Raw genomic sequence first — 13,466 nt, 5'->3', positions numbered from 1 at the left:
TATTTGAGCAGCTCGTTGTGGAGTGCGTTTTATTGTATCCAGACTTTCAGTGCCTGCAAGTGATGATGGAGAGGGAGAATTACGGGTAATTGCTTGCTTGAGCTGGAAAATAATTGTAACTTAATCCTGTAGTGTTTATACATTCTACTCATGACGTCTTAAAAATTACTCTTTCTACCGCACTTAATGCTGACTCACCATACCCCTTAGTGTGTATTACCAAATCTTTTGTTAATAAAACTTCAACGCTTGTTCAGGGACATACTGGCTGCTGCTTTGGGCACATCTGCTTCTCTGTTCAGTTCTGTGACTAAGTCCAAAATGACCATTTGACTTCAGACCCACTTCCTTAAAATTCAGTTGAATGATTTTCTGTTCTTGAAGGCATATATAAGACCTTTGGCTCTCTAAATTCAATTTACTATTCTGGTACTGTTAGCAGAAAGTGCTAGAGAAAAGAAGCGGGTCAAACGCAGGCCAAGTCAATTGAGATTAATGTGCATATTTGTGTAGGTAAAACCTTGACTGCAAAGGAAACTTTTTGGATTTACTAGTTAGGCAGTTTTTGTTTTTTTTAATTATTGTTAAGCAAGCTGAAGACAGTATTGGAGATATGAGTAAACACAGAAAAAGTGTTACTGCACCACGATAAATCCTAGGGACTTCACTGGGAAGGATAATTACAGCAGGATGCTTTGAACTTTGAGCTATTACGTAGCTGTCTTGAACTTTCACAACGGGCCATGCTGCCCTCTGAACTTCCCTGTGGCCCTTCTATACCCCATGCTTTGCCCAGCCCTCCTCCTCAAATTATTTTTAACCCTGATCTGTTTGCCTATTCAATTTAGAAGCTAACTTTGTGGCCCGGGATGGTGTTTTGTGTCACGAGGAGCTGAAACGTGTGAATTGGGACAGGATCACCTCAAGCCAGCAAAGAAAACATGAGAAACTATGCTATGAGGTGTGGCTGATATATTAGGGCCTTTAAAGGCAGGAATCATATATATTATGCGGGCAAACGTGACCTCCACTAAGTTCTGCGTGTTTTTTAAGCTTCTAAAATTATTATTTTAATGTTATATTTTAACATACATTAATTCATGTTTGCAAATAGACAAAAGGTGGGGGGAATTGTCCCATGCGTTAAGGTGAAACTCGTTCCAATAAAAGAAAATCAAGGTCCTTTGGAGACTGAATGGCGTGAGAACATTTCATATTTAATATGAAAATATCTGTACAGGTCAGTAAAACGTCAACATTTCTGTTAAGCTAGCCAATTTATTTTTATACGGTTAAACTGAGAATGGTATATTAATGTGCTGTATATTATTGCTGCTTATTCAAATTTCATAATAGAGTGACTTAGAGTTCCCAATAAATTGAAGGGGGGCATTTTTGTAGGGTGCTGTGCTTAATATAAATAAAGATACAATTTGGCCTAAAGAATTTATGATTGAAGGCCTGGCGCAATTTCTCCTTTGCTAATATCCCTGTTGGCCGAGTTTCCCGTTCCTTGCTTGAGAATTAATGAGAGAGGTAAGCTGAAGACCTGCACGGTCCATAGATGGCAGTGTTTTTAAAACAGTAGCGTTAGGTTTTCGTTTAGCTGTCAGTATTTCTGCAGTGGGGATGGTAAAGGTCAGGATTTGATGTGAAGAGGAGGAACTCCAGAGGTTTGGCTATAAAAAGGCTTGGCTGGGTGCTGCCATATACAAGATCAGTTGTCCGCGTAAACATTTGTAAAATCCAGCAGTTGCTTGGTGTCCGTCATTTGGATTGCCCACCGGCACAGCTCTGGAGCCTGCGTCAAAATCTACCAAGCAGCTGCTTTGGCCTTGACATTTCTCAGGGTAATCAAACTGCCGTAAATCAAAAAGACTTTTGATGTGCCCTGCAATCGATAAGTGTTTCTGTACTGTCTAATGTCACGCAGTCTAGCAGTGAAAGAGGAGGGTTGGTGTAGACTCCCTGGAGTTGCCTTCTTTAATCCAAAGGGTGCGTCTTTCAAGGTTGGTGTAAATTGATGGGATTTTTAAAAATTATTTATGTAACAAACTTGGTTCTTCTACTGCATAACAATATGCGTATCTGCATAAAGAATGAAATTCTTTTCCTTCTGCATCAGTGGACTTTAAAACAAGTCCAAAAACCTTAGTTGTAGAGGAAGCTGGAAGCTTGGTATTGCAAGAGAGAGAGAGGGGGAAGGTTTGTTGCAAATTCTTAAGCTTTTGACTGCAGTCAGTTTTTCCAGTTAAATTTTTTTTCAGATAGTTTTTTTTAATATCTATATAAAGTTGTACTATAGGGGAACCTAGTTTTCATTGTTTTCCAGAGAACTTAGGGAAACTTTTCAACTGTTGGTTGTATATGTGTGTGGGTTATGTGTCTGCGTACTTTTACAGATTAATAAAGATAAATAGTAACAGAACATAATCTTTTAATTTAGCCTTCTGTTATCTGCTGACTCATGGAATATTTTAAGGTAATTTAGCCACATGTGATTGTGTAGATAAGCAGAGATAAGTCTTATTTTTAAAATACTTTTTTTAATTGCAATATTTTGTATAATACTTTTTCATTAGAAAAGTCCCAGATATTTCTGAAACTAAAGGAAGTTCAAAATACAAGCCTTCCCCCACCACCACCACCACCTGTGGTCTGTCCTGTCCCTCTTTGCTGATGGTTGTTTTTAGACCTCATTCAGTTTGTGCCATGAAAATAACCTAGGTCGTGAGAATGAAAATCTGAAAGCGTTTCAGCGCTGCCGTGTGTTTTTTGCCAAGGTTTCGTCAGAATCCTTAGATTGAAACAAAGAAAAGGAGTTACTCCTATTGAAAGGTGCTATTTGTTTTATGTCTATATTTCTGGTTTTAAAATAAAACAAACACACGTTTGGGGTTAGAGATCCCCCACGCCCGCTCTGATTTAAGTAAGGACAAACACAAGTAATCCAATTTTTTGCTCCGTAAGTGTGACTTATTTGCATCCCTTCTTGATACTAACACTTCAGAGTATAACTTAGCATGGAGAATGAATAACACAAGACATTATATCCAGTAAGTACTGGATCAGTAAGTACTGGTATATCCAGTAAGTACTGAGATCGCTGACAAATTCTTTGAAATATGTACATATTTGATAATAGTATATATCATTTTTGTTCCAAGCATCCAGACTGTTTTAACATGGGTGGATCAATGTTGTCATCTATATAAAAGGGGGATAACAAAGGAGGGTCAGTGAGAGCCCAAATGCACTGCCAGCCTCTGACAGCAGGTCAGGGACACGCTGACGCAGATGGCAGCTTTGCAGAGCAGGCTGCTCTGCCAGGAGATGCTCAGGACCGGACACCACGCCGGACTTCTTTGCGCTTCCGTGAGGTTACCTTATGAGTCCCTCTGGTTAGAACTTCCGTTCAAAGATGATTGTAATTCTCAATATACATTAATAACATTCTCAATATACTTTAACAAGTCACTGAATTTGGATAAGTATTTCATTCTTTATAATGCCTAGACTTCAAGGTGGCATCAGGAAAGTGCTAATGCTTTTATTTTCATTTGGATTCCCTGAGAGGAACCATTTCCAGAGAAGACCTCATTGAATTCTTGCAGTTCAAGTGTTTCTGCTACCTGTGAGCTGACTGAAGGCGGTCGCAAAAAAATGCTACACCCAACGCAGTCATCCTGCTGCCACTTCTGGGCTGCCAGCTTATCTGTGTGAAGTCTTCTGCGTTCTGTTCCTTTCTCTTTATAGAAGTCCTCAGCATTGTAATGGAACATAGGTTCAGAAGGCTTACAACTTGATTAGCAGAACATTTATAGCAATTCAAGCTAATATATTCATTATCAAATTCTTTGGAATGGCAGGGGGTGGGAGGGTGTTTTCTGCTGAGCAGAGAGCCGAGCCTACAGTATATATATATATTTTTTTTTTTACTGTGGAGCAAACTGGGAAAGAGCAGAAAAATGTAAAAGAAAAAAATTAACTTAATTTGCTTTTGTTGTCCTTCAGCCTATCTGTGCTTTGTATGAGAGCAGCTTTCTGCATGTGACATAGTGAGCGATTTTCTTTTCCCTAGCAGCTCCTCCTTACCTTTCTGCTGCTCTGAAGACGCTCTTCTAGGACAGCCATCTTGCCATTGTACAGAAGCAAGTTATTTAAGCTCAGTGTTTAGATCTCGTTGGTCTCTTATCTTGTATTTGAAATTTTAATTTAATACTGCTATAGAAAAACAACTTAAACCAAGAGAAACTTCAGTGCTCATCATAGAACTCATTTTTACTGTGCAGTAAAATTATTCAAAGTTTGGTACAGTAGAAGGTGAAAGAAAAACAGGAAAAGTGGATATAAAGTATGTCACTTTTTTCAATTTTAGTAAGTACAAAAGCCGTGTACTGTTTTTCTGATAGAATGCAGGGTGCTAGGTGCATATCAAAAAGAGCAATATTGCTGCCAAAAAGAGAATTTCTTTTTAAAGGAATGAGTATAGAGAAGGGGAAACAACAAACCAGTATAGTACCTCAGTGACTGACCTCCTTCTGTTAAAAGAAAATTTTTGCAACGCAGTTTATTGGGCCTCTTTATAAATTAATAGTTTATCTTAAAATTGACTTCCATCATACTGTTATAGGTAAATGCTGTGTTAAAAAACTGATGCGTTAAGCAGTAAGGAAGAAAATGTATAATGAATAAGCAACACAGGACATGAATCCTCCTTTCCCCTTTTTGACATTTTGGCGCTTTCTCCTGTTTTTCACAATGCTGTCATTCCTTTCCCTGCGTGCCCCAGGAATTCATCCGTGTGCTTCTGTTCAGCCACAAACATCCAAGTTCGTCTTCTTTTCTTCCTTGTAACCACTTCGCTTGTGTGGCTGAGTTTGTTCTAACTTAAATCTTTTGCATAAAGAACAGTGTAATCTCAAAGTATTCTTGTTTTCTGTACAGCCTTAGCAATTTGCTAGTCAAAACAAGAAAATAGCCTTTCATGAATTGAAGCAAGGAAGTCCCTGTACTGCTGATTGCTGAAGAATCATGCAGTATGCCAAGGGAAGCAGTGCTCTGCGTGCCCAGGTGCGTACAGTCTTCCTCAGCATGAGCTGAAGCGCAATACTAGACAAGATGGACTGTTGATCCGAACTACAGAGGTAGTTCTTTTTAAGATTTTTTTTTTCTATCACCCAGAAAAGGATGACTGCATAACTTGCTCGTCAAGGATTGTCTCTGCTGTTAAGAACTGTGAAAGAATACCAAATTGTAAAGTATGAAAGTAGTCTGGGTCTATGCAGTTAAGTACCCAAATTCATTTTTGAGACTTAACACATGCAAGCGGCATTTGCGACCATGTGGTAGAGCATATTGTGTAAATCAAGCCGCGATTCTAGGTTTCTTTATTTGACTGCTTGTGCTGCAGAATGCTGAAAGGCTGGCCTGCAAATGTGGAGGTGCATGCTGCACCTGCTAGAAGCTGGTGCTGCTACTGAGGTCCCAGTGATGGCTGCATCCTAAGGAGCCTTCCTGAACAAAACCAATATTTCACATCCTCAATTGAAGGATTATATCCTCAATTAAACATATAATCCTCATATTTTTGATGGCTATCAGCAACCCGCTATTTCACCTTGCTTTTTAATGGTGGAAGAGTGGTTGGCTGTGGCTCAGTTCCATTTTACACAGAGTAAAGTGTAAGTTGAACTGCTTGAATTGTTTATTGTAATGTTGCGTTATTTTAATATTGTATTATTTTAATATTGCATTTTATAATTGTGAAAAAAATAATGCTTTAGATTTAATGCAGAAACACAAAAACAAGGTTCAAATACACTCAGGCTTTTATTTCTTAAGTAAGATATACGTCGCCCCATAGTCTCTTTAATGCAGTGTCTGAAAAGATCGCTATTTCATTAGCTCACTTTGTTTAAAAGCAGAAGGACTTAAATATGCAGCACTAGATTAGAATATTTGATTTGCAACCAGTTTGGGCTGTAGTATGACAAATTGTCTGTGCCAGCACTGCTGCTGAAAGCAGCAGCCTTAGGAGGAGACAATACGGGGGTGTCTTTGTTTCAGAACAAGCATTTGTGTAACTGTGGAGGGAACTGGCTGCGCACCTGATACAGCTGAAAATTAAATCCATTAAAAAAAAAAAAAAGCTTAAACTCAGCAAAAGACTAGTTTCTCCTACCCGTTTGACCATGTGACCTAACAAATAGGGTGCCTTTTTTTTTTTTTTTGAGGCAAATACTACCTTGTGTCAACTTAAAGCATAAAACTATATGCTTCAGTATATGTTTGTGTATTGACACATTGTTAGAATCATGGTATATTGGCAAAATAAGCTAATAAACAGATGGTACCTATCTAGGGTAGCTATTTGTTTGTGGAAAATGCTAGTGTATGAACCTACGTCTTATTCATCTTACCAGTGTGTAAGGTAGGACAAAACCCAAACCTGTTACAACAAATTCTGTCAACTCATTATCCGATATTTACCATATTTGATGTTGTGAACAGAAGAATAAAAAACTGAATTGAATTGTGATGTATTTATCCAAATGATTATTTTTGCCCCAGAATAGATTTGATTATTCAATAATATGTCATTACTAAAATTTGTAGGAGAGAGGCTTGAAGGTTGACTTCCTAATGCCAGATGAGAATGATGGTGACTCTAGTCTCAGTCCGTGTTGTCCTGCATATTTCCGTATCCTTCATAAACATTTGTTCAGAATCCTTAAGCGTGTTTCCACCAGGCCTCGATGCTTGCTTATGCAGCCGATAGCACTGGTTAAGGGCAAAGCTTTGGCTCAGGCTGGAACCTGCCTGTTTCACGGTGAGGCTGGAACCAAGATCAAGAAACATCCAGTTTGCTTTCAGCAGTTCTCTTGGCAGATGAGAGACCGGGGAGGAGGGAAGAAAGAGCAGACTGTTCCTTAAAATCAAGCAGGCGAGAAATAGCAGGAACAGAATAACACAGTGTGCTCCTTGAAGGAAATGCTCGGATGCAGTCTCATCCAGCTGGAGTGCTCAGACCTGAGAATTAGTTATACCACTTAATTATGCAGTGCACGCACTGTTGGTTTACAATGTCAAAAACTCTCAAACAGAGGAGATTGTACTGTGTAGAGAAAATAGAGGTATCTGAAACCAACCGTAAAAACGGCATAAAAGGTAGATTAACAGTTGGTTGCTAGGTGATCAAATGATTTGATCCCTTCTCTGCTCCTGTTTTTCTCTTATGCTGGTGTGTGTGTGTGTGTGTGTGTGTGTGTGTGTGTGTGTGTATATGTATATCTATATATGTGTGTGTATATGTATAATCTGTACGTTGTGATAGACATACATCAAGTCAGTGCTTTCTGGAATGTTCTTTGGCAAGATAAATTTTTCTTACGTTTGGTCTCTTTATTTTATTTTTTCTTCAGTACTTCTTGTTTTTCTGACTTCGTGATTGTTATTGGGCTGTTTCTGTGATTTGACATGAAAAACAGTTATTTCAACAAAGGCAGAGTAGCATGTTACTTAGAATTCACAAAATGTCGGATGAGGATGCTCAGGACTTAATCTTGCAGCCTGAAATGAACAGTTCCAAGTCATATGAATTAATTAGAAGCTTTCGTTAAATAAAACTCCTTTTTAAGTAGAGAGATGTATATATATTCTTTGTAAAGGCAAAACCCTCAACTTTCTCTTTAGTCAAGTTAGGAGGCCAAACTGGTGAGCTATAAGGGCATCAGAGGGAGGGAGGAAGTGACCTGTTTTCTTTTGCAGCAGTATCAGTGTTCAGCTCCCTGTGATTCAGGAGGGCACAGCTGAACCCAGGGAAGCAGGGAGAGATTAGCAAGGAGCTCTGGAACGAGAGCCTTCATTCAAGCTTCCTTGTTGCGCAGATGCCTGAAAGGATTTCCAGTAGAGATGCAGACCTCTGTATAAGAAATATCAAGCATGCTGACTTGATTTTCCTAGTTACTTTTCTAGACACCTCCACTTCCCCATTAGAGTAGCTGAACCACAAGTGGGAGAACTGCTACTCTGAATACTTTGAATCTTTTATGGAAACGACAGCTTATACATGTTTGGCCACAATGTGGGCAGACCTATGTCTCAGCTGATCAGGAGTGATGGACCTCACCAGGATAGGATGAGATTTTGGGTTTTTTTGTGGAGAGCGGTCATCATCACCTTTTCTGGGTGCGTGCTTGACCTTTTCAGTCAGTCTAGATTTAGTGTCTAGTTGCTGTGGACACATACAGTCTTTCATTCATTTCCTTTTCTTCCCACCTGTGTCAGTCTTTGTAAACCACAGATCTCCCTGATCTGAACACTCTGAACAGTGTAGCATGCATAAGAAACATTAACTAATACTGCTCAGGAGGCTGATAGCTCACTTTCTGATGTTCAATTCTAGAACATCAGTGGAAGGGACAGAAGCCAAAAGTAGCCTTGCAGCTAAGTTGATTTTCTTCCAGACAACAGAATTTTAATAAATACATAAATAAATAAGTAAAGGAGGGGCTCTTCTATTGCAATTAGTAGATTTTGATCTGGGTTTTCTGCACGTACCTTACTTCTGTGTCATTACTAGTCCTGTCCTGAGAAGGCAGCACAGATTCTTAGATCCCTGGAAGCTCAGCACATTTTTTAACAAAAGTCCATTTTTTAAATCAGTGCAAGACCAAAATAATAAAAGAAAGGCTGGATTTGTTTGAAAGTTTTCCAGCTGAATAGTAGGGGGTATGCAAGAGTCAGCCTGGGTCCAACAGAGTGGGCATTGAACCAGATCTAATAAGAACAACTGGACCCAATACCCGTATTACCTTCAGTAATGGAGGGTTTTTTTGTGGTACAAGGACTTTGATGTTGTAATGCTAATGGCTAGAGGTAACAAATTAGTCTGAAAGGAAGAGGAAAAAATAAAGTCCAAAGCAATTAGAAACTATCTCCTGAGGATTTTAAGTATTGCCAGCTATGTATTTGTGTCCCTGCAGATGAATGGGCCTTTCTGTCATTGTACGAATGTATTGTAAAGTAACAGACTTGAACTAATTATGTCCTGTAAACTTAAAAAAAAAAAATGTTTTTTGAAGTCCAGACATGCGTGTAGTTGGTCCAACCAAACAAGTGTCTCTCGGAGTAAATGGGATTCAGGAGCATTTTAGGGAAGAAAAAAAAAAAAAAAGTCTTATAACGTAACTCCTGGGAAGAAAAAGTAACCAAGAGCAGGAGTTACAATTCACTGCTGATTCAAGCTGGGTTCTTGCTAGCTACATTTATAGGGTAACTTCAGTTACTCTCAGGTAAGAGGTTGTGGCTCTGACTTAACTGCAGCTGTTTACGTCACATGGAGATGGTTCTGTGGCTGAGAGGGCTGATGTTAAGCTCTTTTTAACTTGCAGCATTTGGAGGGGGAGCGTGTTGTGGTCTGGTGTGTTCTCATCGTGCTTTTTTTTCTTGTTTCTCAAGCCTGCCATTTATGGTGGGGGGACCTGTAACACATAGTGATATTTATAAAGGTATGCCTTCTTGTAACCTGAACAGAGGGAAATTAAGCTGTGATCCTATCTTTGAACTGTCCCCAGAGATCTGTCCTTCTCATCCTCCTTCAGATCTTAACTGAAAAGACTAAGGTTAATTCTTCAGCAAAACTTTAGATCCTTTTATACCTCCACTTGTTGTTGTGTGTTGCCCTTAGCAGCAACCTAAATGAGAAGGTGTTAAATAGTCTGTAGTAAGAAAAGATCCTACCTTGAAATGAATTTTTTGCAAAATTGCCACTTCTTTGAAGCAAGCAGTTGCCCTTTGCCTTCTTCCCAGCATCCCCGAATCAGTCCTGCTTAGCAGGTTTCCTGTTGATCAGTCAACAAACCCGGAATGATCTCTGACTGCACCAGAGCAGCAAATGCAAAACTTGCCAGTCTGTTTCCACAGCCTCCCTAAGAAGTCATCAGAGTTCATGGATCTCATATCCAGGATGTGGGTTCTACATCCCAGAATGTGATTTATTTCATCCAGCATACCAGATAACCTCCAGGAAGCTCTGGGTGAAACCAGGTAACATTGCACAGCAGCATGAGCTCCCTCAAAAAATTAAAAATAAAATAAAAAACTCAGTAGAGGACAAAAACAATTGCAACTTTTAATGATTATTTTGAGAAGGATGTTAGCTGTCTTTCATGTCAGCCCTAAATTTAATGATAATCTACAATATACAAGAAAATCATGGAGATGGCTTTCTTGCACCTTATCTGCTAACACTTTCCCTGCTCTGTAGGTGTTATCTTTCTTGTTTTCTGGCTGAGGTTTCATATTTGGTAGCAGTGCTGCAGTCCCCCATGTCATTCATCCTCATGTTTTCCCTTGCCATGTGCCAGCAAAGCTGTCTGTGCGGCAGTGTGGGAAATGGATCTGGCAGAAAACGTGTTCGCCTCCTCTTGCAGCCCAGTTCCTCGTGTGGCCGCGCAGCAGCGTGGGCCCTGCGAGCACTGGGAAGACTCCTCAGAGGCAAGAGGAAGGCTGAGGTTGCCAAAGCTGGCTTCAGTAGGGCTCTCACCAAATGTTTAAGCTGGAAAAAATGTGAGGTTATCATCAGAGAAGTTGAGATGGCCTCCTCTCAGTTCACTGTTGGCAGCAAATCCCACACAGCAGCGCGCTGGCACAGGTGAGAAGGGGTGGGTGAACTGTAGCACAGAGCAGGAGCGCTTTCATCCGGTGCCTGAAGAAAGTATAATGTCAAACCACGTTCGTTAATACTGCTTGACAACTTGTGTGCCTTAGTGTTTGGCTTTTTTTTTCTGTCTGGAGATGTGAGTTATTTACATACTAAATACCTTTGCATGTAAATCATTTCATGTTAAATATATTATTGAGTATAGGTATTTGCATGTTAAAATATATTTGTATAATATACTGCCTTTTCTTACAAATCTTGTTTCTCGTCGTTCCGTGAACCTGAGAAGACTTTCCTCTTTACTAATTTGAAGAACGGTGCTCCTGAGTTTGTTGTTTCTGATCCCGATTTTTTTGTGTGACGATTCAGATGTCTGCATTTCTGCTTTTGAGCCAGATCTGTTTGTGTTGACAAATGCTTATCAGTTCTTTAATGAGGTTTTAAATGTAGCTTTCTACCAAGACATGACTTTTTTTCCTAATGGGATTAAACGAGCTTCAGTAAGAATCTTTTCCTGCAGTTACGCACTAGAGAAGAAACGCTAAAACTGTAATGTTTTCAGTGGTATGAAGCCGCAGCCCTGTGAAGCTAATCATATGACCTTTTCTGCTAATTCCTTAACAGTTTTCTTAGTGTCTTCTCAAAGCTGAGGCACCATCTGGTGGTCTGTTGAGATCTGCTGGCAGTCTTCAGGCGGCCCAGAGTTTAGTCCTCAAACTGAAGTTAGGAAGGAGATGGTTTAGAAATGCTGTAATTGAGGAACGTCTTAGTTCAAGTTAGGAGATGCGCTCTGCGTGGACATTAAACAGAGGCCCCGTCTTCTAATGGGTTTTGTTGAAGTAAAGCATGTCCGGAGGTAGAGCTGTATAAAAGCCGTGGGGGGCTTCGTGAGTGCAACGTGAAATGATACAGGGAAGTTTGTCGTAAAACTTGCTATGGGCGTTTTGAACGTCGCTTTTTAATTGTATGCTGCTGTTTTTCTATTTGAATAGATAGTTATGAAGAGTCAGAGAGATTTCACAAGATTTAAAATTCAGTAATGTTTTTTGTATAATTTTTTAGATATCTCCTATATTTTTCTGTTTATGAAAATTATTCACTTGTTCTGCTTCCTTTTGGACGTTTTTCTGCAGAGCTGAAAAGAGTGTTATTTGTGTCCAGATTTGGGAGTTATATTCAATGTCTTGTTTTTAAATTGTTATTCATTCTTCCTTCCTTCCCCCTTAATTTTTTCAGGTGAAGAGGAAAACCTGCAGTGTTGAAGCATGAGTACTGATGCCAGCCAGGCGGTGATCACTACTCCCCCCCCTGCCACTATGCCTCATAAGGAGAGGTACTTTGATCGCATCAATGAAAATGACCCAGAGTATATCCGCGAGAGAAACATGTCTCCTGATCTGAGACAAGACTTCAACATGATGGAGCAAAGGAAGAGGGTCACTCAGATCCTGCAAAGCCCTGTGAGTAGGGTTAAGAGAGGAATGAGAACTGGAGTGTTACTTTTTGAGGTTCCTGATTAACCTTTTGAGGGTGTTTTTTTGTTTGTTTGTTTGGGGGGGGGGACTTTTGTTTTAAATTGCATCACAGCTAGCTGGAATAACTCTGGACAGTGGAACATCTTATAAGAACAATCATTAAACAGCTTATCCAACATTTTGTTTGCATAGTTTCTGTCTGTGAACAAACAGCCTTGATGCTTTTATGATTTTATGCTTCATTGCAGTACTACAAAAAGAACTGGCTGCTGCAGGGTGCTTAATTAAAACTTAGGAGCAGGGAAGGGAGCGAAGGAGTCACTGGTCAAATACAAGCAAATTAGGACAGCCGTTACATGGAGTTCTGCTTTCCGATTTTGAATATTAACTTATCGTTTGCATCCAGGAATGCATCGATTACTATTTTTAATCAGGCTAAGTTTGTTTAAAAGCTAAACATCATGTACTTGGGGGTGATCATACCCATGCTTTGCGGTGTTAGCACTCATCTACTCCTTGTGTAAATTCAGTGCTTGTGCAGGCTATGTATAAGATTATTAAATCTATTGAAAGCCCTCAAGTTAGTTTTAATTTATGTATTCTTTGGGGCTAACCTGATGGACTCATTGAAAAAAAAAATACTGTTGCCTAAGAATTTTGAAGCTATCCAGAGTGAGTGAGAACAGGGTAGGAGTGAACCACTGGGGGTGTCAGTGTGGGTAAGACGGCTTGGAAGGGGTTAAGCAGCTTTGGTTAGGATCCTTCTCTGTTCAGTTCTTCTAAAAGTTGGGGTGCTTCTTGTATAATTTTTTGGAGTTTTTCCATAGGTAATGAGATTGCAAACAGCTGTTAGTAATCACTCTATTATAGTCATCTGTGAATAATAGGATTGTTTGCTAAAGTGTTGTCGTGGAGTGCCTCTTGGGTCTGTGTGCTGCTCTGAGTATAATGTGAACCTGTTGACTAAGGAATTTATTACATTCAAGTCAATTTGTGCAAGTTTAGTTTTGCAGCCAACCTCTTTATTACAAAGAAAATACTCTATGGAGGTACTGTATGATGTATTAACCATGATAATTTTATGTTAAATAATCCAATCATATTTTAGAACAGAGTCTGCTCCTTCCTGTTAAAATACTTACATTCTACGTAGTCAGAACTCACAGCAAGGACTAAATCTTTAGCCTTTTTAAGAGGCACAAAATAAAAATTAATTACACAGCTCTTGTTTGGCTTTGTGTATGTAGTGTTCCTGGGTCCTTTTGATGGAAGTACTAAATCTGGTAGGTGTAACTATCTCCTTAACATTTTCGGGGAGGCAATTT

The 13,466-nt window shown here is 39.4% G+C and overlaps 1 protein-coding gene across 38 annotated transcripts in view; it reads left to right on the top strand.

Annotated features, from left to right (window-relative positions):
- ADD3 (adducin 3) overlaps nucleotides 1-13,466 on the top strand; it is a 108,441-nt gene that overhangs the window by 67,182 nt on the left and 27,793 nt on the right. For 33 of the 38 annotated variants that reach the window (XM_068949654.1, XM_068949674.1, XM_068949676.1 and 30 more), the window contains one exon: nucleotides 11,903-12,126. In XM_068949654.1, coding sequence (XP_068805755.1) covers nucleotides 11,932-12,126 — 195 coding nt within the window. In that variant the 5' untranslated portion in view covers nucleotides 11,903-11,931. Of the gene's footprint in view, nucleotides 1-4,947; nucleotides 5,074-9,274; nucleotides 9,297-10,444; nucleotides 10,658-11,902; nucleotides 12,127-13,466 lie in introns of those variants that run through there. The other 5 variants (XM_068949685.1, XM_068949668.1, XM_009672353.2 and 2 more) reach the window with 4 other exon arrangements.

The sequence above is a fragment of the Struthio camelus genome, chromosome 7, assembly GCF_040807025.1.
Source record: "Struthio camelus isolate bStrCam1 chromosome 7, bStrCam1.hap1, whole genome shotgun sequence".
Taxonomy (NCBI): domain Eukaryota; kingdom Metazoa; phylum Chordata; class Aves; order Struthioniformes; family Struthionidae; genus Struthio; species Struthio camelus.
Note: the sequence above shows the minus strand (reverse complement) of the source record. Positions and strands in the feature narration are given on the sequence as shown.